The sequence below is a fragment of the Pan paniscus genome, chromosome 12, assembly GCF_029289425.2.
Source record: "Pan paniscus chromosome 12, NHGRI_mPanPan1-v2.0_pri, whole genome shotgun sequence".
Taxonomy (NCBI): domain Eukaryota; kingdom Metazoa; phylum Chordata; class Mammalia; order Primates; family Hominidae; genus Pan; species Pan paniscus.
This window is the reverse complement of record NC_073261.2, coordinates 61,921,723-61,945,006: the sequence shown is the minus strand read 5'-3', so window position 1 is coordinate 61,945,006 and position 23,284 is coordinate 61,921,723. Positions and strand designations below refer to the sequence as shown.

At 43.9% G+C, this 23,284-nt stretch overlaps 1 protein-coding gene across 1 annotated transcript; it reads left to right on the top strand.

The window, feature by feature from the left end:
- Positions 1-222: 222 nt before the first annotated feature.
- Positions 223-7,869, top strand: LGALSL (galectin like). Its single transcript, XM_034953267.3, has 5 exons — positions 223-998; positions 1,761-1,832; positions 2,003-2,091; positions 2,699-2,876; positions 4,693-7,869. The coding sequence occupies exons 1-5, from the start codon at positions 963-965 to the stop codon at positions 4,834-4,836; spliced, it is 519 nt and encodes a 172-aa protein (XP_034809158.1). The 5' UTR covers positions 223-962; the 3' UTR covers positions 4,837-7,869.
- Positions 7,870-23,284: the final 15,415 nt, after the last annotated feature.

Below are 23,284 nucleotides of genomic sequence, written 5' to 3'. Positions count from 1 at the left end.
CACTTTGATTTGGTAAGGCTTTGACTCCTGCTCGAGAGAGTCCAGGGACCCCTAGACCTGCCTGTCCTTCCACAGGGAAGAGAGACCTTTCTGTATCTAGCCTCCTGGGATAGAAAGGTCCCTACCTTCGTTCTTTCAGGTCACACATTTATTTCTGCAAGCCTTCAGACCTTCCATTCTCTTTCTGCCCTAGAGAGCAGAATGAATCCTTCCCCCGATTTTGCTGGAATTCTCTGAAAGAAATCCTGCCGAGTCTCCCACTCTGGAATACCACCCCCAGCACCCAATCTTCCCTCGACCTCGCCTCCCATCGCCCCACCAGCGCCCAGGACGTGGCAGGAGGAAGGAGGCTGGAGGGAGGGGCGCGGGTGGCACGAGCACCTGTCACCTGACCGGCTCGGGCCCTCACTTCTCCAGACCCGGCCCTGCCCACCCTCTGGCCGGTGAGCGCCGACAGGGCCCCCGCCCTCCCGGACCCGGACAGGCCCGTCCCTCCCGCCCCGGCCTCCGCCACCGTCCAATGGCCGAGGGGCAGGGCCCGCTGAGCAAGCCGCGGCAGCCCCGCCGGGTCCCCGCCCTGTTCCCGGTTCCCGAGCCGGGCCCCGGAGGCCTTTAAATGCTGCCCAGGGCCGACGCGGCACGGCCCTCGCCACCTTTCTTGGTCGGGCAGCGGCAGCGGCAGCGGCAGCAAGCAGCAGCGTCGGTCCGGGTCCGGGGCCGTTCTGGGCCGCGGCAAGCACCTTCGCCCTCCCGGCTCGCGCTGCCTCCCTCCCCTCCCCTCCTCCCAGGCTCTGCCTGCCAGGTCGGCGCCGGGCCCCGGGCGCGCGTGCGCGCGCCCCCTCGTGTGTGCGTGCGCCCGCGCCAGCTCGGACCCGCGCCCCCGCCCCCGCCCCGCGCAGGACAGCCCCGGGATCCCCGCCCGCGCGCTGCGTCCCACGTACCCCGCCGCGCCGGGCAAGAAGATGGCGGGATCAGTGGCCGACAGCGATGCCGTGGTGGTGAGTGTGGCAGGGCGCGCGCGAGGCGCCCCTCCCCGCCGTCCCGCACTCCGCCGCCGCCTGCTCCAGCAGTGCTGGGGTGCTGAGCAGCCGCAGGCCCGGCCGGCGCCCGGCGCGTGGGAAGGCGCCCGGTACCTGTTAGCAGCCGCTGGCTGCGCGCGGCCGGTGTTAGGGGCTGGAGAGGCTCCCGGGCTGCGGGGCTCTGGGCTGGGGAGGGAGTTTGGGGAGGATGGCGAGTAGGGACGCCCGACAGCCCCCTCTGTGCCGTGCAACCGCCAGCCAGGTGTGCGCGTGGGTGAGTGTGTCCGGGGCGCGCGCCCCGCCACCGCCCCCGACGTCCCGGGGATTCCCCCTTGGAAATGGGTCGGCGCCCGGGGCTCCCGAGAGAAGTTGAGCACGGCCGCTGCACTTCAGTCACGTCCCGAAGGACAGGCCTGGCCCACCGCGCTTCCAGAAGCGTTTGCGGTTGGAGAGGGGCCTGCCCTCCTCCGGCGTGGGGCTCTGGCTCTTCGGTGGACCTCGACCTTGATTTTGATCTGGATCTGAAGGGTCTGCGGATCTTCAGAGGCTTAACTACCGGGTGGAAAGGATGGGTTTTGTTCGGGGGTTATGAGATTATCTAAGAGACGGTGAAGAGGCATCATCTGCAGACACTGTGTGCATGTGGAAGGCTGCTGGATTCCACCACATCTGTGTGGGTTCTTCCTCCAGCCCCCCAAAAAAGAGCCCATGGAAAGCCAATCTGTGTACTTCTATTTTTAGAAACTAGATGATGGCCATTTAAACAACTCTTTGAGCTCTCCAGTTCAAGCGGACGTGTACTTCCCACGACTGGTAAATGATTTTGCTCTGTGTCTCTGCCTGTACCTTCCTCTCTCATTGCTTTTTAAAATTTTATTCATTTGTTTATTGCATTTTCCAGTGGGTCAGGCCTTCAGGGTCTGAGGTCTTGGCTTTTCCCTAACAGGCTGTAAAATTCATTTTTCTTCTCCCACCCTTTTCAGATAGTTCCATTTTGTGGGCACATTAAAGGTGGCATGAGACCAGGCAAGAAGGTGTTAGTGATGGGCATCGTAGACCTCAACCCAGAGAGGTAAGGCAGAGTCTTTGTCAGGACAGAACTATCAGGCTGTGGCTGAGCCCTGCCCACTTCTGTTGTGGTTTAGCACTCCTCTTCCTCTCCTTGTGGACAGTGTTACTAGTTGCCAGTGCCAAGAAAGTACCATGTTCCCATGAAAAGAATGTGTATGAATCCCAGCCATCATTTCTCCAGACAGCTATTTATATCAGAGATTATAAATATAGGCCCACATTTTCTCTTTGACCCTTAGGGAGGCCAGAGGATTTTTTTTTTTTTTAATGGTTTTGAAACATGGTGCCAGGAGCAAGAACTATCAAGATGAATAAGAACCCAACTTAACATTATTTCCCCTGGTCAATTTCTGTGGCTGTTTTTGAGAATTCCAAAGTGGAATTCTCTAATTGTAGTCATTTTCAACACCAAAGTTTTCACCAGAGCTTGCTTTAGGTAACAAAATAAACTGGTTTGACTTACTTCTCCATAATCTAACCTCTCTTGAAGAGTAGTGGCCTCTTAAAAACGGACAAACCCAGAGGAGGAAGAAGAAATATAAGCACTTGGGTCATTTTGAAATGTTTTTATATCCAACCCTTAATCAGTGGGATGATTTTCTTTTCAGCTTTGCAATCAGCTTGACCTGTGGGGACTCGGAAGACCCTCCTGCCGATGTGGCAATCGAACTCAAAGCTGTGTTCACAGATCGGCAGCTACTCAGAAATTCTTGTATATCTGGGGAGAGGGGTGAAGAACAGTCAGCAATCCCTTACTTTCCATTCATTCCAGACCAGCCATTCAGGGTGAGTACCTCGAGTGCCTTGGCTCCAGCCACTGGCAGGCTGATAATGTTCGACTTACCTAGTGTGTGCCAAGAACACTTGAAGCAGCCAGAATTTCTGCATGTCCAGGAAATTTGTCACCCAATGGTGAAAAAAAAGATCAAAAGAGCTCTGTTTGCTGATATAAATTAACACTTGCCATAGTAACTTCTTAGTTCTATTCAGGTCATACATTTAAATAGACCCATATTTACATGTCCAAATTGTTAAGAATAAGTAACTTTTCTATGTAGTAGCCAACATATAGTAGATACCTACCCCCAAATATCTGATTGATTAATCAATACTAAGTACCCACTTATTAAATATTAATATTAATAAGGTTGAGAGCTAATAAGTAGCTCTTTTATTTGTATGACATTTTAAAGAATATGATGATGATCATTTCATTTTCTCTTGTTCCCTTTGCTAATGAGGCCATGTTCGTGTCCTTGTTTCCCCCTCTGGATTAATTAGCCTCAGTCTATTTCATGGTTACAGGCTGTGTGGCTGACAAATTCCTTCCCTTGGGGCTGGATGAATAAAGATTTGCTCCTCACTATCTTCTGGGCAGGAAGCACAATCCAAACTTTTCATCCAATCAAGCAGCATTAGCAGCCCCTTCCTCTATGAAAGGCAATGCCAAATAAGAGATGCAGGTAGTGGCACAGTGGCTTGTGCCTATAATCCCACCACTTTGCGAGGCTGAGGCAAGAGGATTGCTTGAGCAAAGGAGTTCAAGACCAGCCTAGGAAACACAGCAAAAACCCTGCCTTAAAAAAAAAAAAAATTAGCCTGCCATGGTGTCACACACCTGTAGTCCTAGCTACTTGGGAGGCTGAGACGGGAGGATTGCTTGAGCCCAGGAATTCAAGGCTGCAGTGAGCTATGGTTGCATCACTGCACTCCAGCCTGGGTGACAGAGCAAGGCTCTGTCAAAAAAAAAAATAAAGGGAAATGCAAGTAGTAATGGTGTTAAAAAGGGGTCAGACCTAGTGATGAATTGTCATTACACCTTAACATTACATCACAATAATGACAACTCAGTTAAAAGCTCCATGTTACATGTGAGCCCAATAAAACACAACTACACTTAACTGGTTACCCTTCATCTAGAAATTTTCAAGTGCCTCATGAAGAAGTAATTCTTTCACTTCTCTTCTTACATTCTGGGGAAAATAAGAATCCATGATTTTTGCATCGGTGGTAGAATTGAGATAGTTGCACTTCTAGTTATAGTCTCTGGAAGGCACCCTTGACCCATTATCTCTCCTCACCCCCTTCTCTAGAATGGTGATGTCCCCTTGGGCTCCTCTTGGCTAGGATAGTTTCTTAGTGATGAACCTTAATGCATAGCTCATGAATGTGAGTAACCACAGCTTCTGACTGCCAGGAGGAATATAATGCTCCCAACAGCAAAACTGAAGTGAAATAGGCCCTTCTTGGTGATAAAATTTTAGTAATATAAAATAAATGTGACTAGTATCACATATGGAGCCTCCTTACATGGTGAATGCCAATGCTTTTAATAAACCCATCATAGCACACTACCAGTAATTGAACTTTATGGTAAATTACTTGAGGAAAAAGCTTTTACACTTACATTATACACAGGAATCAGAAATTTTGGAGGTAGAGCCCAACAATCTGTGTTCTAACAAGCCCTCTGCAGGTCTCAATGCATTCTGATGTTTGTGAACCACTGAAGATATTGCTTTTCTTTCTCTAAAATGAAGTATTGTTTGTTTTCCCCAGTAGCGTTCATTGAAATTGTGGATTATTATTTTGTTTCTTCCAGGTGGAAATTCTTTGTGAGCACCCACGTTTCCGAGTGTTTGTGGATGGACACCAACTTTTTGATTTTTACCATCGCATTCAAACGTTATCTGCAATTGACACCATAAAGATAAACGGAGACCTCCAGATCACCAAGCTTGGCTGATTTAAACCACCTCTATTTCAAATAGGATCACGTGCCACAACTATCTGACTGTTGGTCTGGAAGAAGTGTCCTAGCAAGATCTGGAGACTTAAAAAGAAAACAAAAACAAATGGCAAGTTTCACTTTCTCTTCTTTTGTGCAGTTTAAACCCAAAATGACAACTTCAACCGTGGTTTGCCCTTAAGAAGAAAGCTGTTGGGACAAAGACACCGAGCCATTATACCCAGAATAAAATAATACATTTATGCTGGATTTTATTCAGACCAAACTAAAATGGATTTGTGATGATTTGTGATTTGGTAACAAATTATTCATCTTTTCAAAGCAAGGCAATGCTTAGAAACAGAAGTGCTAAAGACACTTAAAAAGCCAACAACAACGGTACAGTGAAATCAATGCATTTCTGCACTAAAGTGGAATTGTGTAGCACAACCAATATTTTAGTCAGGGTATTTACATAGAATGTAGGTTGTTCAAGGTTTGACTTTTTTTTGTGTTTTTTGTTTTTGTTTTTGTTTTTGTTTTGCACAGCATAATGTTAATTCAGATTGTTGAAGCTTTCTTGTAGTTATTTATTTATACTCAATGTATGTATTAGAGAATGAACAATATCTCAAGAACAGCAAGTTGTAAACTTTTGAATGTATAAATATCTTAGGTCCAAGGAGAGAAAATTACATATTACAATTATGAAACAGGTGAATTTCTGCTTTAAAGAATTGAGATTCTCCATATCCCTAAACTTAGGATCTCTTGATATAAACTGCTGTAAGTGCTTTTGGGAAACCTTTGCAAAACCATTTTGATAAAACTGCTTTCCAAGTTATTGTTGGTTATGTAAAATTCTATTTACATTGCTTTTTCTCCTTACTGGGAATTAGCACATTATTGGCTTCCTTAAGACTAATTATTTCTCTCTTGATTTATGTAATAGCTCATTAAGTTGTTATTAATCAAAAACACAAAGAGGTGATTGCTTAGACAATTTTTAAAGTGACTATAGTATAAACTTTTAAAAGAATAATATGAAAATGACTGTGGAATGCAGTGTAAAGCAGAAGCAAATGGCCCTGAATAACTTACTTGGAAGTAATTTATATCAACTTAAGCTGTTAGCTCATTGTATAACTTTTCTTATGTGACCCTCACCAATATCCCTAAGTAATGCCTTTGGAAGCTTCAGAGTAGAAGATGCTTCCTACTGTGTTGGCTCTGAGGATAGTAGGATTAGATAGGATCCAGATTAGGAAATGATCCAGTTAGTTTATCTGAAAGGTTAACTCCCAGGACTCCAGGTCTTTGAATCCAGCCAGCAGAGTGAATGCTTCCAATTAAGCTGTAGGCGTTTCCCTGCACTTACAGAACTGATTAAACAGGGTGACTCCAACAGGAGGTTGCAGTACTGTAAACGTCACCGCAAGGCAAGGGATGCTTAAAGTCCTGGGTTCTGGACTTTAAAAGCTACATCGGCCCTGGAGGGAGGGACCCTTGGCATTGCTTTGATCAGGTAGTGAGGGAAGACAGGGTTCTGGGGTGGGGGTGTATTTATATATAATTTAGGTTTTGTTTGTACAGCATACTGTGTCTTGTAACGACACATCCTTGTCCTGCTTTGCTTTTTTGAGTTTTTTTTTTTTTTTTTACACAACATGCAGAGGCACTGAAGTGACCATGTCATTTTCAAGTGTCGAGAATGTAGACGGTGTTTCAGTACCAAAGTCTAAAATAAACTAAAATTATGCATTTTTTATAGGTGATACATTTGGATTCTTCTCAACTTTGAAACTGTTTAGCACAGTTCCATTGTATTATATAAGAAGACACTGTATCCAACAAGACTGGCTGTACATTGAAAAGCTTTATGTACCAGCCAACTTATTTAACCATATTCAGCCTGTTCCATGGGGGCTGTTCTGTGGTTCCAGGTATTTTCAAGCCTGTGATTAACTTCTCATGGCTTGTCACTTAAAAGTCCCTAAATTTTGAGACGTGTTTGTAGAGAGACTTAAAGGGCACCTTGAAATACATTTGTGGAGTTTTGATCCAACTTATGGTGGAAGAGCCCCATAGGAAGACTGTTTTGAGTGGCCAACCATTCCCACCCACTGCATAATTCAGCAGAAACTAGAGGAGCAGGGCTTGTAACTGATTGGAATTGACATGCTTATTCTGTCTACCTATCAGCTAACTCATCAGCAGCCAAGCCCTTAGGCAGCTTAGTGTGAAAATACAATGTTAACTGTTTGTTTCTCTGTGAGGTTAGTGGAAACCTCTTGGATAAGCCTATCGGGATTAATCTAAATGATGTGATGATTTGATTCAGGTATAGCCCAAATTAGTAAGGGGCTTTAGCTGTAAACTGGAAACAATATTCACACCCTCTCCTGGGCCTGTAAGGTCTAAGGTGAGAATTTCAGGATGGAAAGTGCAATTTAAAGCTTCCACAGGAAAGTATTTGGGTATGTAAGGTGTTATTTCTGACCAGAGCCCTAGTTCTGCAATAACCAAAACCAAATAACAATAACCAATAACCAAAAGGGGTATAAATAACAATCAGGTTCTGGGGGAATAGAAAGCAGGCTGTAGACAATCTGTCCATTTCTACAGTAAAATTGGAGTGAGTGTGTATATCTACTTAAAACTTAATAGAAGTGACTTCTACTTTTTGGGCTATTCCAGAAGTATTTTTAAATTATTATTTAAAATTTTGAAGCCCCATTTCAAATCTTGCCAACCTTAGTTCAAAGCCCCCTGAGAGATCACTTTTAGAATTGAGGATTTGTTAAAATGGTAAGTCATTTCATTTGTGTTAAAAAGAAAATACCCAGAAGGAAGGAGGGAGCCCTGTTTGCCTTGAGATAAACGGCCTTGGCATTTTCTGGCATTAATGTAGAAATAATGTTCCTATGATGACGTATTTTCAAAGAAACACTTTCTTATTTACTGCGTGGTGTAAAATGTTGCTAAATGTGTTGTTACATTATGTCACTGCTGAAAGTAATTTGCACTATAATAAAGGAATTTTCTACAAAACAGTTTCCAGTTTATAACATGCTACATTTGGCACCAGGTATAGAGTACTTAGCATAGACCACGTGGCATAGCAGTGATTCCTCACTTTCACACTTATGCCTCAAGATAACTTTTTCCTGCATTCCCTACACTGATAAACAGAAGAAAAGTCTCTTGGAGCCCTCAGAGACCTAATAACTTACATTGTGAATGGTAAATGCAGTGGGTTCTTTTAAAATATAATTTGCATACAGCAAATTCACTCTTTTGGTATAAAGTTCTGAGATTTAACATATACATATAGTTATGTAACTACCATCTTAATCAGAATACGGGATCATTTCATCATCTCAAAAAATTCCTTTGTGCTACTCCTTTGCAGATAAATTTGTCCCCCATTCCTAACCCTAATTAGGCGTCCACAGATCCATTCTCCCTCCCCATAGTTTTGCATTTTTCTGAATGTCATAAAAACAATTGTATAACGTAATCTTTTAGAGCTGGGTTCTCAATTTGCATAATGCATTTGAGAGTCATTCATGTGTATATCAATAGTTTTTATTGCATTCCATTGTATAGATATACTACAGTTAATCCATTCAGATGTTGAAGGATGCAGTGGGTTTTTAATCAGCAAATATAATCTTAGCACAATGTAGATACAAAAACAAGATTGCATTTCTCTTGCCTTCTCTTTCCTGTGGTTTGAATGATTAGGGAAGAAATTTAATCTCTTAGCTATTCAGCCTACAGATAAAACTGTATGGCTTATAGAAGTTTGCCCAACTTCAATCATTGCTGGGTGACAGATTTACTCACATGCTAGATCTAGGGCCCTATTTAACCTTAATTTTATTGATCCCATTTTTTTTAGGGTGCAGCATTGTGAGGCTGGTTTGCTGCTTCGTCTGTCACAGCTTTTGCAGTTAAGTACTGGCAGATGAGGCCTGTTAAGGTAGGGACAACTTGCTGAGGCTGTTGGACAAAAGATAGGAGAGCTTCCCTTGCTCGCTAGCCTGGCTAGGAATGCCCCTTAGGGGATGTGACATTTTACTTACGTTATGACAGCATTTTGGATTAGATGGCCTGAAAAATACATCCATAATTGGAGCTCTGAGTGCCACGATTCCTTAAGGCCTTCATTCATTCAACAGGTATTTATTGAGCTGTGTCACTTGGAGTATAAAAGACAAAGGTCTCTGGTGGCTTTAAACTTCAGTGTGATTAACAGGCAGATAGCTCTCCCCTTCCCCCAGTCCCCAGGAGATTTCTGTTTCACCAGGTCTGGAGTAGGGCCCAGAGGTTTGTATTTTCAAAACCACCCTGGGCCAGGTGTGGTGGCTTATGCCTGTAATCCCAGTACTTTGGGAGGCCAAGGCCAGAGGATCATGTGAGACCAGGAATTTGAGACCAGCCTTAGCAACTTAGGGGGACCCCATCTCAATTAAAAAAAAAAGGTGTGGCAACATATGCCTACAGTCCCAGCTACTCAAGAGGCTGATCAGGGAAAATTGATGGAGCTAGGAAAGTTGAGGTGCAGTGGGCCATGATCATGCCACTGCACTCCAGCCTGCAGTGACAGAGCAAGACTCTGTCTCAAAAAAAAAAAAAAAAACCAAAAAACAAGAAGCACCCTGGATGGTATAGGTGGTCCTGGGTCTCATGAATCTTAGATTAAGTAACCTGCCTTTGGGAACTCCTAACTGTTGGGTTGTACAGCCCTCTAGATTCCAATCTATGGATATCATTCTGTGAAAACTGCATTTCAACACAGGCACATCCTTCTGTGCCAAGATCCTGCAACTATCATTACAACATTACAACTATGTGTCATTGTCCCTGACTTAACTTTCTCTTCTCTGGGATTTCTCTATCATTTCATTTGCTCACTTCTGCCTCTACCTCAAAAATAAAACACTGTGTAAAAGAAAGTTTGCCTTTCAAATGAGTCTTGTAAAAATCCTCCTTCTTTGGGTTGGTTTGGGACCTAGGTGACACTCTGACACCTATTTTAAATAGCGATTGCTCCTAGAAAGGTTAAAGTTCTGGGGGAGGCCTGTCTTCCTTCTTGGTAAGCATTTCAATTAGTTAGTCACTGAAGAATTGTCAAGGTGGAACTCAGTTTTCTCTGATGCAAATTCACATGGTGGCTTAGAGCTTGTAAAGAGGCAAAGGGCAAGTAGCAGTGGCCCAAGTGAGCTTTCATGGCACTGTAGAAATGAATTTAAAGGCTTCCTTTCACGGGAAAATGCAACTGAGTGTGTACATAATGCTGCATGGTTGCCTCGAGCCACTTGCTTCCAAATCACCAGGTTAATTTCACAATGATTTTTCACTAAAAAAAAAAAAAAAAAAATTCTTCTGCATAAGGCAGAGACCTGCCTTGCAAAACATAGACTTCATAATTAATTAAAATGGGTGTATCTAAGGTACAGAAACAATACCCAACCTAGAGAGCAGAGGAAGAAATAGCCACTGACTCTCTTGCTTTGATACGCCCTTCCATCTCCCAGGGAAAGATGGTGACTGGATGAGCAAACACAGGGTGAGGAGGCATCATTGTTTGATAGGACAACACAGACAGTCCCTAAATAATAGGCCCTGGGAAGCTGCAAGCCAACCACAGGCCTTGGGGATGATGTGGGGTTTTGGGGGCCTTCCAAGCTTTCATGAGTCAGAACAATAACAAATGTTTGCTAATAACCCCAACACATCCCTTTCTGTCAGTATTCTATTATTAATTCTAAAAAGACAGATGCAAATTATCAAAGCTTACCTAAACAGTTGGGATGGGAACAGGAGGAAGCAAAGTGGTGAGTCTCTGGTGACAACGAGGAGTTGGGAAGGGGACACCCATGCCTCCTGGATTTGTGATGTGTGCTCAGGTTGGTGCTTTAAACCTCCAGCCTAAACTGACCTCCTGTGGGAAATAAGGACTGCAATGCCACTTGTTATGGTGAGCTTGGAGAGCCAGAGGTGACAGCAGGTCATGCAGGAGTAAAGCATTTCTTACAGCTAATAAAGCCAGAGTTTAAAATAATCATGACACCAATTTCTATAATAATCCTCCACAGTTTTATAAAGAAACAGTGTAAAAACTGCTAATCCTTAAGACTATGCTCTAATTCACCAGAATGTGCCTTACATATAATTTCACTGAATTATCATTTTATTTAAAATCTAGCCAAAATTAGCAGTGTATTAGGCAATATTTAGAATAGCGTTTGTAAAATATACTTAGGGATTTTTTTACTCTAAATTATTGCAGCTGTTCCAATATTAGAGAGCACAGATTTCTCCTAATGCAATAACAACGACCTTTAGCTCAGCATAAAATGGTGTTTAGTGTTATAATAAAAAGTGAATAAGGAAGAGATGCCCCAAATGATGAGAAACTGCTGAAAACATTTATTTAAATGAGAATCTTCATGGAGTAGTGTGGTCTGTTACTCTAAGATTCTAATTAACCATGTATCACACATTTTTTAAATCCTCAGATTTAAAAAATCATACACGCTATGGAGCACAAGACCACAGTCTTTTATTAGAAGAGGCTGGAAATAGATCTGCTCTCATAAGTCTCTGATTAAAGTCGACACCGAGGTCACCTCACAGGTTGGTTTGTTTTAAGGCAACTAACTTTCTTTTTGGTTTTGTAAATGATGTAAATCCTTGACTTGAGAGTCCCCTTCAATCCTTCAGAATTAAGTATATAATTTTAACAAAATTCAACCTCCTAACTTGAAAGGGCAAATACTGGCCTTTTTATATAGGTTGTGCTTTAAAAAACATATCTGGTCTGGTTAATTCATAGCCATCGTTTCTCTCTCCTATGAGAGAATTACTCATAACTGGTGCCAATGCAGCTAGATGTGAAAGAAGCACTGTATCTGAAGGCATATTAGACACTGTGGGGTACCAAACAGGGAAAAGACATCTACCACTTACTCTTAAAGAATTTAGGATTTAGCTGGAAAGACAAGATGTGTACATTCAAAATACATGTAAACATGAATGTCGATAGATAATTAGAGTCAGCCTGAGAAGGCAGAACATAGCAAGCTACAGAAGGTTGGGGAGGACAGAGCTTGCCATGTCTTGGGTGATGGGGGTAGGTGGGGAGGGTCTAAAGCAATGGTCTCCAACCTTTTTGGCACCAGAGACTGATTTTGTGGAAGGCAATTTTTCCACAGACAGGGAGTGGGGGGATTGTTTTGGGATGATTCAAGCACATCACATTTATTGTGCACTTTATTTCTATTATTATTACATTGTAATATATTATGAAATAATTATACAACTCAACATAATGTAGAATCAGTGGGAGCCCTGCACTTGTTTTCCTGCAACCAGACAGTCCCATCTGGGGGTGATGGGAGACAGTGAAAGATCACCAGGCATTAGATTCTCATATGGAGTATACAACCTAGATCCCTCACATGAGCAGTTCACAATAGGGTCCACGCACCTATGAGAATCTATTGCCACTGCTGGTCTGACTGGAGGTATCTCAGGCGGTAATGCAAGCAATGGGGAGCAACTGTAAATACAGATGAAGCTTCGCTCATTCGTTCACCATTCACCTCCTACTGTGTGGCCTGGTTCCTATCAGGCCACCAACTAGTACCAGTCCATGGCTGGGGGTTGGGGACCCCTGGTCTAAAGGACTTTAGCCATGTTTCTAAGGACCTAAATCCCCTTTGCATGTTTACAGGCACAAAACTCATCAGTATATACTAACTTCGGGTTTGATCTATGGGGCCAGGGTTGTGTTTCCTAATGCTCAATGATGTCGTTGAAATTCTAGCCTCCCAAGAAAAGAGTTCAGGGAGGAAATTTATGTTCTTTAATTACAAAACACATGGGTCTCTGGTAGAGAGCAGACCCTTCCTTAAATGAAGCCTGGAGCAAAGAAAGGCCTGCTTTGTGGACTATCTACAAGGAATCACAGCATACGTGCATTGAATGTACTCAAACTTCAGCTCCATGCATTTATCACCAAAATATAGAACAAAGCAAAAAACTGTTTAAACACTATACATGGGTGCCATGGCTCACGCTTTAATCCCAGAGCTTTGGGGGGCCAAGGCAGGAGGATCACTTGAGGCCAGGAATTGGAGACCAGCCTGGCCAACATAGCAGGACCCTGTCTTTAAAAAAAAAAAAAAAAAAAAAATTAAATTATCTAGATGTGGTGGCACGTGCCTGTAATCCCAGCTAGCTGGGAAGCTGAGACAGGAGAATTGATTGAGCCCAGGAGTTTGAGGCTGCAGTGAGCTGATAGCATTCCTGTACTCCAGCCTGGGTGACAGAGCAAGACTCTGTCTCAAATAAATCAATAAATAAATACCACAGGGACAATTCCACCTGTCATCCCATTGAAAGAAAAAGGAGCCGAAGAATGGGGATGTGATTCAAATGTGCCTTCAGTTGGTTCTGCTTCCTGGGTCTCTCATAGTTAAGCCTTCTAGCTCCCTGAAGTGTTACGCCAGTGTGCAAAGATACCGTCAGTATTTCTTATGCACAGCCACTAACCACAAGCCAAATCTTTCCTCAGCCAAAGAAACAAAGATCTGTTGACTTTTGTATCTAGCCCGGGGGTGAGACGGGCTTCCACTGTTTATCCTGAGTGGACGGTTTTCTTGTTTAATCGTGGTAGCCTGCTCCTTGATAGCAGACTTCATTCTATGAGCTCTGGCTCTAGACACAGCATTATCCACTAATACTTTCTGTGGTGTTGGAAATGTACTATAATCTCCACTGTCCAGTACAATGGCTACTAGCCATATTTAATTGAGCATTAGAGTGACTAAGGAACTGAATTTTCCATTGTATGTCATTTTAATCAGTTTAACTATAAGTGGCCACATGGGGCTAGCGTCTACTGTACCGGAAGTGTGGGTGTGGAACATCACGAGCTGCTGGGCTTATGTTTGGTCTGGACACACAGAGAACACCAGGGGCTGCAGAAGTTCCTTATTTAAACCCAAGTCATGTTCGCCCTCAAGTTCAGGAAAGGCTAGGTGCTTTCTAAAGGCTAGTGGAGGCCTAGTTGTATACAACACACAGGTGCTCCTGGTAAAGAAGTCATCCTAAGGGAAGAAGTGCTCAGGCGGTTCGATGCAGGAAGACAGGCAAGTTGAGAAGGAAGTGGCAACTCTGTGGTCCCAGGCCCCGCTCAGTGGAGCCACACTTGGGTGCTAGAACAAGGACGTGGTCATAAACCCCCTGCTTCCTCATGAACCCCACTCCCTGGAGCACAAAAGGGGAAGGTAGTGGCAGATGGGCAGCTTTCCTCATTCAGTCTTGCAGCCAGCCTGCATTTCCCAAGCAGTGTGTAAATGCTCGGCATGGTGCTGGGCAGTGGTGTTGGCAGCTGCAGCAGTACCTACTCAGGCCTGCTTTTAACAACCTCTGTACAGCTGTCAGCAGTGACAGCGATGCCATCATCGAGCATCAGGAGTATAGCTGTCTATTTTGGAATTCTAGTGATGATCAGGAGCATTTATTTCCATTTTTATGTCCAATCCATAGGTGGCTGGTCTCCTATGAACAAGCCTTGGGTTCACCTGAAGCCAACCCAGAAGAAGGATGTGGCGCTTTGCTGAATCCTCAAGAAGCAAACCTACTCCAGAAAGCATTAGGGAGCAAGGAATTTTACTATTTTGTGGGAAGAAGTGCATTTTATCACATACCACCCAAAAAACTAGGGCATAAAATCCCTGTTAGACTTTTTTTTCTCTTCCAAGTCTCTCTTAGCTTCTATTCCCTCTCAGGACCCTCTTTTAGGCAGCTTCTAAATATCCCCTGGCTCCCTTCCTTATGCAGAGCTATTTGGCCACTACACGCTCTCCTGGGGGCTTTTTAAAGCATTCATCCTGCATGGGCCATTTTCCACCACAGGGGAGATTTGCCCCTAAGAAAAGTAGGATTTCTCTATCATTTCATTTGTTAGTTTCTTTAACACCTGGCCTCAAGTCCAGAGGAACTCAAGGCAGCAAAAAGTGAAAACACCAAGACAGGTGAGAAGGAAAAAGGCCAGGCACCTCCTGGTGCTTTCTAGTCTCAGGACTCAGGTTTAATGTCTCCTCTTCAACTTCCCCACCTTTATCCTAAAGAGTTCCCCTTTCCTCTCAATGTTGTCTTCTCTGTATGCTTGCTTAATATCCATCTCTCCCATTAGAGAATAATTTCCACCAGGGCAGGTACCATACTAGTCTTATTCTACTGCATCCTGAGCACCTAGCATGTTGTTTAACACATAATACATAACAAATAAGCCAGACACAGTGGCTCATGCCTGTAATCCCAACACTTTGGGAGGTGGAAATGGGAGGATCACTTGAGGCCAGGAGTTCAAGACCAGCCTGGGCAATATAGCAAAACACAGTCCCTTCCACCACCTACAAAAATAAAGTAAATAAATAAATGTTTGTTGAATGAATGAATGGTAGCCAAGATGTGGTATTCATTATATATCACTGTGCAAAAAATTATTCCAAAATTTAGAGGCTTAAAATGATAACAAACAGTTAAGATCTCACAGAGTTTCTGTCAGGAAACTGGGAACAGCTTAGCTAGGTAGTTCTAACTCAGGGTCTCTCAGGTTATATACAGTTAAGCTATCAGCCAGAGCTGCAGTCACTTGAAGCCTTGATTGGGGCTAGTGGATTCACTTTTCAACGTGGCTCATTCACATAGCTGTTAGCCGCACGAAATTCTCCACAGAACTGCTTGAGTGTAGTTACAACGTGGCAGCTGTGTTCCCTTTAGGGACTGATAGAAGAGTGAACAAGGTAGAAGCTGCAATATCTTTGATGCCCTAGCCTCAGAGGCCGCCCTTCCACAATATCCCATTTCTTACTTAGGTTAGCCCTATCCAATGTGAGCAGGAACTACACAAGGTATGAATATACCAGGAAGTGAAACTGTTGGGAGCCATCTTGGAGACCAGCTACACAGATGGCTAATTCTGGCAAATTCTCAGAATTATTTGAGTGGTTGTAGAATTCCTAGAAGGTAAATGACAGTGGAGCCAGAGAAATGCTGTTCATGGCTATTATGTTTCCCCAGTATTACACCCCCCACCCCCTACTACTGTTGCCTGGGATTAGTGTTTTCTATAGAATGTCTTCACTTGTACATCCAGATCGTCAGAGTAAACGATAACAAAGAGAGCATGAAGAACCCAGAAATTCCTAGTGGATTGAAAATAGCAAAATTCCACTTATGAAATACGATGACAAAGTCTTCCTAAAATTATGGTAGAGGGTAGAAAATCAGTTCTTATTGGGAACCTCAAATAAACATAAATGTTTTTGAGAAAAGTACTCACTTTTTTTTTCAGTTCAAAGAGAAATATAACTACTCAGAAAATGTGTGAGTTTTCCTTGTCTTCAAGTTTGATGTTTGCTTTTAATGGAATTGGTTAGGAAGATAGACTGAGGTACCAAAATCCATTACTAGCCTGCATCAAAGGGCACAGACTCAAATGCCTACAAGGGGAAAGCATGTGATATTAAAGAAGTAAAATGGGCCACATGAGCAGCTGCCACCCAAACCTAGCCATTGTTGCCATAAATAAATGTGAGCCCTTTATTGCCAAAGCTTCTGGATTTTCTTTTAAAAGAAAAGCCAATATCTATTAAATGTTACATGTGAAAATAATTTTAACTGTGGATTAATATGGCCCTTGATCTGGCATACTAGCCGTCAATTTGCAATCTTTGCTATGAGTTAAAGAGCAGATGGAGTAATAACCAAGCAACTGAATGGGTCCTGGCTACTGCTTGGGGGCGGAGTGGCGGGGGGCCCTTTTGAGAGGCTACTTGGCCTTTTGAGTTCTTCCAATTTACTGAGGAATTTTTCCATTCTCCTTTTCACAGACATTCTCTGCATATCTGAGAGTTGGGGGTAGGAGAGAGGGGGAAACATGACAAAAAGGAGTAAGAGAGTCTCATAACTCAATGGACATAGAAGCTGAAAGGAACAGCACACTAAAGCATTCTCATGCCACCGTTGGAGCTCCTCGTAGGTGAAAGGACCTTCCAAATGAAATCACTTCTGTAGACTCTAGCAGGACAACCAGCTCTTTACATAGTCAAAGAGAAAACCAGCTTTTGGCTTTCCTCCCTCCTCGGTAATAAAATCATCTGGGACTCCAAATGTCATTGGCTGTGCAGTCAGGGTGCCTTCTTCATATCAGGCAGTGGTTTTGAGTGAAGTCAGTGCCTCTCCACTCAGAGACGCTGTGCAAAGGAAAAGAACATGAAGACAGACACATTAGGATTCAAATCTTGCCACTTACCAGCTACATGGCCTCCTTGCGTAAGTTTTGACAAGTCTGAGCCTCATTTTTCTCATCTGTAATATGGGATAGCAAAAATCATCCTTATAAGATTATTGTAAGGATTAAACAAGAGAAGACTCCTAACCATTAGGGTTACATCAGGGTGACAATTCTCTCACCTGATATTTTATATTCTGGGCCTTAACTTCGCAGTTCATAGTCTACCTGAATAGTAGAGCTTGCAAGTTTCTCACATTGCAGATGAGAAAAACCAGTCCAGAGTGGTTAGGTGACTTTGTCAATGGTGGGACTTTGCTCCTCACTGCTTGTCAGGACCCTGTGTAAGTCTCCCTGAGATGACACAAGTGGGAACCAGCTCAGGAAGAATGATGAATGGCCCAAGACAGCAATGTTCTGTCTGGGCTGCTGAGGCCACTTAGTGGTGAGCTGGGACCCTGGCTACTGTCTTGGTTGATCCTACAGGAGAGGCTCATGTGCCTGACCCACCTCCCAGCCATGGTTGGAAGGGATTAATTAGTGGCTGGGAATGCAGCTGTGACAGCCATCCTTATTCCAGTGAGCCACCCGAGTGCACCCAGCAGCTACAGCCAGATGGAAAACAACCGCTTAGGCCTTAACGAGCTTGTTCAGCTGTAATTCTGGGGAGTCCTGAGAGCCCTGCTAATTACCCCATTTTGTTGTCATTGTTGTTGTTTGGTTTTGCTTTGTTTTTTGTTCATTTCAGGTTTTCCTCACTGAGCAGGCCCCTGCTTTGGTTAGCTTGTCTCAGTTGTCCATACTATCACATACCACTTTCCAGGCAGATTTCAAATAATTTGCAAATGCAGGAGTACGAGACTGTGTTTGTAGTTGCCTGGATTCAAGCCTTCCTCAATTTGCCTGAATGGCTTCCATTTTTAACCTAGAGAGCACACTTCTCTTTCTAATCCATTCTAGCTCCTGTTACAACCTACCCAAGGCACTGGAGGAGAGAGGAGACAGGTTTTCTTTTATCCACAAAACGTAACTCCCTGGTTAGGCAATGAAAAAAGCACCAGGCTCTTTTGAGGTCAGGAGGATGAGGTGTAGTGCCCTGTCACAGGCTTTTCTGAAAAACAGTACATGAAACACTGCCTGCTGCCCCTACCATAAAAGTGAAATGAAAAGTTGAACTGTGTTCACATGACAGTAAGTTCAAGGTACACCCTACCCTACCCACTCCAAGGCCTAAAAAAGGGGAAATTCCTGTGCTCTAAATTTGCTACAAGTGGGATGTATGAATGAAACAGAGTACCAAACAGACGAGCAAGTTCTGGGTGGCTGATGGTCTGCAGTTGGTGATGGACACCACGGAATCATGCTCCAGAGACCACCCACCCTTCCGGGGCAAGGCCTGGGGTCTCACTCTGGAGATGAGGTCCTGCCTGTAGAAGGTGCCTGTGAAGAATTCAAAGCTCTCTGGAAGGACAGTATATTGGCCTTAGAGATCTGAGACGTGAAGCCAGGTCTAGGGTGAGGGGGACTGACAGAAGGCATGGAGCTCATTTGTGAAGTGATCTAATATTGCCATTTTACAGGTAAGGAAGCTGAGGCCCAGAGAGGTGAAGCCAATTGCTTAAAGTCACATGGTTCGGAATAGATGTAGAAACAAAATCCAGATCTCTTGCTTCCTAAACCAGGACTCTTTGCAGGAAAAAAGCCAGTAGCAGGAGGTGGTGTGAGAAGCTGAGGTGAGATGGGAGTTACCAAGGCTGCTAAAGAGGCTCTGAAAGGAAAGTAGTCAGATACTCAAATCTGTCCTATGTTTCCCAAGGATTATCACAGCTTATAGAGTAGTGAAAAGTGACCCCTACCCCCAAGAAATTGAATTTTGCTTCAAGGGTAAGGGAAACATCAGAAAGAGAGAAGGGTCATATTCTATTTCTGTATGTATGTATGTATGTATGTATGTATGTATGTATGTATGTATATATAGAGAGATGAGGTCTCCCTGTTACCCAGGCTGGTCTTGAACTCCTGGGCTCAAGCAATCCTCCTGGCTCAGTCTCCCAAAGGGCTGGGATTACAGGCATCAACCACTACACCTGGCCTCAATTTAGTTAGATGCCTGGCAAAAGAGAAGGGCTGAAATGAAGCACTCTCAGGTGAACGTGGAAGCTGTCTGCAAACACAGTAGTCTTCTGGAATCATTACAGACAGTAGAGATCTATAGAAATGCTTCCAGCAGAAAGTCTGTTGAAAGGGAGCAGAGACAGATTTATCATCTGTGGCACCTAAAAATGACATAATTATGCTAAGACAGGGACCAAGAACCAACGTTGCCAGGCATGCCCACTGGCTACCCTGCAAACAGGCACTGGTTTGAAGAGATGGCTCACCCACGGGTCCTGGGATTTTCCATTTTGTGGAGGACTGTTCACTTCCATGAAATGGGGAAGGACAAGGTTCTAAGGGGCCTTCCAAGATCGGTCAAGTGATGAGACTATGGACACTGAGAAGACATGGGGTGGGGATAATGAGGAGGATGGGGATTCAGGACCCCAAGTTTCCCTAAGTCTATTGGACCTCCATACCCTGAACCAGGGCCCTGAGCAGTCCACATGGGGGAGGGACAGTGCATGTATTTGGCTCCCTGGTGGACAGGAGGTCAAGTCCAATGGGCTGAATAGCAGAAACTGCTGCAGAGCTGGGGCTTGCTGCATCTGCCTGTTTCACTGAAGCTGAGGGAAAGGGCACTCGATTCTGAAGTTCTGCAGACGTTCTACTGGGGTGTCTGTGGTTCTGTGAAGTACATGACATTGTCTTCACAGCCATATCCTCCAGTTTCTGGTCTTGTCCCTCCCACCCACACTCCCAAGAAGATGAACGTTTCACTTCGTCCACTAAATGACCCATAAGTTAATATGGGAGTTCCAGGTGGTAGAGGACACCAAGGTCAAGTGTCACCTGGGTCTCAAGGGAGGAAAGGTGCTAAGAATGGCCCGGCTCTGCTGTAGGTAAATTTCTCTCCAACTCACTCCACCAACCTCCTCATCCCCCTGCATTCTAGATATATGCTGCAGTCACAAACAGCTCTTGAATCTCAGGGACTTAAAACAACAAAGTTTATTTCTTGCTTGTCGCTTCATGTCCCTCTCAGGTGGGTAGAGGGTGCTGAGCTCCTCATCATCCTCACTCCGATCCAAGCTGATGGAGACTTCATCATGGGCACCAGTCACCCTGGCGTAAGCACTTAACACATGGGCCTAGTGTTTCTTATGATGAAATCTGTTTTCTCCCATGATGTAGTTCTTTTGAAGATGGCATAATCAGGGACAGAAAGAATGAGAATTCTCATTACAGGGCAGTAAAAAGTCCAAATAATAAAGATTTGGGAAACCGGTTCCCAATTTTAAAACTGCCAGTTACTAGCTATGTGACCCAGGGTTATTCATACACGCTGTGAACAGTTTCTGTGGTCTTATCTATAAAATCAGCAACATTGATTTGGGTCATGTGAATGTGCTTTAAGATGTAGGCTTTGTCATCAGGCATAATAAATTTTGGCCCTCAATTTATTGATGGTTTTCAGGTCATTGACAGTGAGCCCAGTCATCCAGGCTCTGGCCCAAGCAGGACTCAGGCCCCTGTCCATTCCCTGGTGAGAGGAGCCAGGTGGTAGCGTTGTGGGGGTCCTCAGACTCACACTACACTTCAGGTGATCAATGCGCATTCCTGTAGTCATTGCATCCTATGGCCTCTGGTCTCAGAAGGGCTCGGTTTCTGGAGGAAACACTTAAAAAGTGCCTCTGCTTGTCAAACACCACTTTGAGACCTTCAGAGAGCGTGAATGCAAGACTTCCTCTTTTCTGCTCTTTATCTGAATTGCAAAGGGCAGCTCGTGTTTCCAAGAGCTCATGGTTTGATACAGATCACACAGCCTGTGCCCTCCTGACAGGCTCCCCCTGTATCTGCCAGCAGGCCACCTTCTGAAGCACTAAGATGCCCAGTCCAGTCTTTTCTGACAGACTCTTGCCTGGACAAGAAGGACTAACAAGCTTCCTATAAGCATTTGATAAAGCAGAAGATTGTTTTTTAATCACACCTTTGAAAATAGACAGTCTCAAACATTGCTGGTAGAAGCGTGCATTGATTCAGGCTTGCTGGCAGGCCATTTGGCAAAATGTATCAAAAGCATTAAAAATGCATATGCCATTTGAGCCAGGAATTCCATTTCTAGGAACTTACCCTAAGGAAACAGTCTAAGATTGAGGTGCCAGGGAATTCATTACATCCTTATTTAGAATGGGGAAAAAAAACTAGAAACAACCTCAATGAGGAGAGCAATGTTAATAAATAAATGTGATCATAAGATGGAATTCTGGGTTGCTACAACAAATGACATTCCCAAAACACTAAAGAGAAAGAGGGAAGAAAAAAGCAGTACGATACAATACGATCCTATTTTTAAAATTTATTTTATTTTATTTTTATTTGTTTGTTTGGTTGTTTAAACACAGAGTCTCACTCTGTTGCACAGGCTGGAGTGCAGTGGTGCGACCACGACTCACTGCAGCCTTGACCTCCCAGGCTCAAAAGATCCTCCCTCCTCAGCCTCCCAAGTAGCTGGGACTACAACCACATGCAGCTAATTTTTAAATTTTTTGTAGAGATGGAGTTCCACTGTGTTGCCCAGGCTGGTGTTACATTCCTGGGCTCAGGAGATCCTCCCAACTCGGCCTCCCAAAGTGCTGAGATTACACATGTGAGCCACTGTGCCCAGCCTAAAATCCCATTTTTATAAAACAGTATGAAGGACATATTTCAAGAGGTGATGGGAATTGTATTGTCTTCCTTTCGTTTCTCAGCACTTCCTAATTTTTCTGTAGAAAATGTAAATCCATCCAACCTTCCAAAAAGTAGATTGACCAATCTATTACAAGTAGTAGTTTTATTGGGTAAATACTAGGTAGTTTATTGAGGAACTACTAAGTATCAAGCACTCTGCTGGGTCAGTACTGAGAGATGAGATTCCTGTTCACCAGAACTTTTCTGTTTATTACTACTTGTGTGATTTTTTAAAATTATTTTTTCAGTTGTACCAGTTAGGTATTTTTTCAGTCTAGAATCCAGGGAGTGAGTTATATCAGAGGCTTTCAAATAGTTCTAGTCCACAAATCATCTTAGTGTTGCTAAAAACCCACTGATCTCCTGGTTCTTTCTCCCACACCCCACTGCTGCTTGCTATGCAAATCAGGCAAAATCTTTGGCAAGGCAGTAGGGAAAGCCTGACCTGCTTTTAGAGAAGGCTATACTCTGTTAAATATCAAAAGGCAAGTTACTGATTTATGCTAGAAACAGAAGGATACCTGTTGTGTATCCTTGAGTGGATGAAGAGTCAAGGATGGCTGTTGGACAAGTCCTGCTGATGAGTTTGGGTGGCTTTCAAAAATCCACTAAGCTCTCCACTCCACACTTTCGTTCTACCAAAAAAAAAAAAAAAAATGAGAACAATAGTGTCTGCTCTTCCTATGTCACTCCTTATGTGAAATAAGGAAAACATTATCTGTCCTGCCTGCCTACATGAGGAGTCTGCACAGCTCACATTGACCCTTTTAAGAGCTAACCTTACTCTTAGTTGGGTCTCCGCAGCCATGTTTGTACTAGACTTTCTCTCCTGGGATTTTAGAATGGGCACCAGGAGACTTAGATTCATTCTGAACTGGTTTTTCAAAAGGAAGAAGTAAAACACCTTGGTTGCTGGGCTTGGCCATCTTTGGTTGAGGAATCTGAATTACAGAAGAACAAAGCAGTTTGCTGAGAGAGGCAGAGCCGAGAGACAAACAGACCTGGTGGATTTCCACTTCCAGGACCCTGGCCTGACCTAGGACTGGGCTACATTCTTATCTTCAAGTTCAGGAGAATGCCCTGCATTGTTATAAAAAATCCTCCAGTTTTGCTCAAGCTAGTTTAAATCGTCTCTGTTTTCATAACTAAACAATTCCATCTTACACTCTTCCTCAAAAATTCTGTGAGAATCAAATAGACTTGTTTTATTTTATTTTTAGATGGAGTCTCCCTCTGTCACCCAGGCTGGAGTGCGGTGGTACGATCTTCACTCACTGCAACCTCCGCCTCCCAGGTTCAAGCAATTCTCCTGCCTCAGCC

What these genes read in the sequence shown, in the direction of transcription:
- LGALSL (XM_034953267.3), top strand. Translation starts at nt 963, where the DNA reads ATGGCGGGATCAGTGGCCGACAGCGATGCCGTGGTG. An exon ending in ACGTGTACTTCCCACGACTG is followed by an intron (nt 1,833 to 2,002) that starts GTAAATGATTTT and finishes CACCCTTTTCAG; the next exon opens with ATAGTTCCATTTTGTGGGCA. An exon ending in GTAGACCTCAACCCAGAGAG is followed by an intron (nt 2,092 to 2,698) that starts GTAAGGCAGAGT and finishes TTTTCTTTTCAG; the next exon opens with CTTTGCAATCAGCTTGACCT.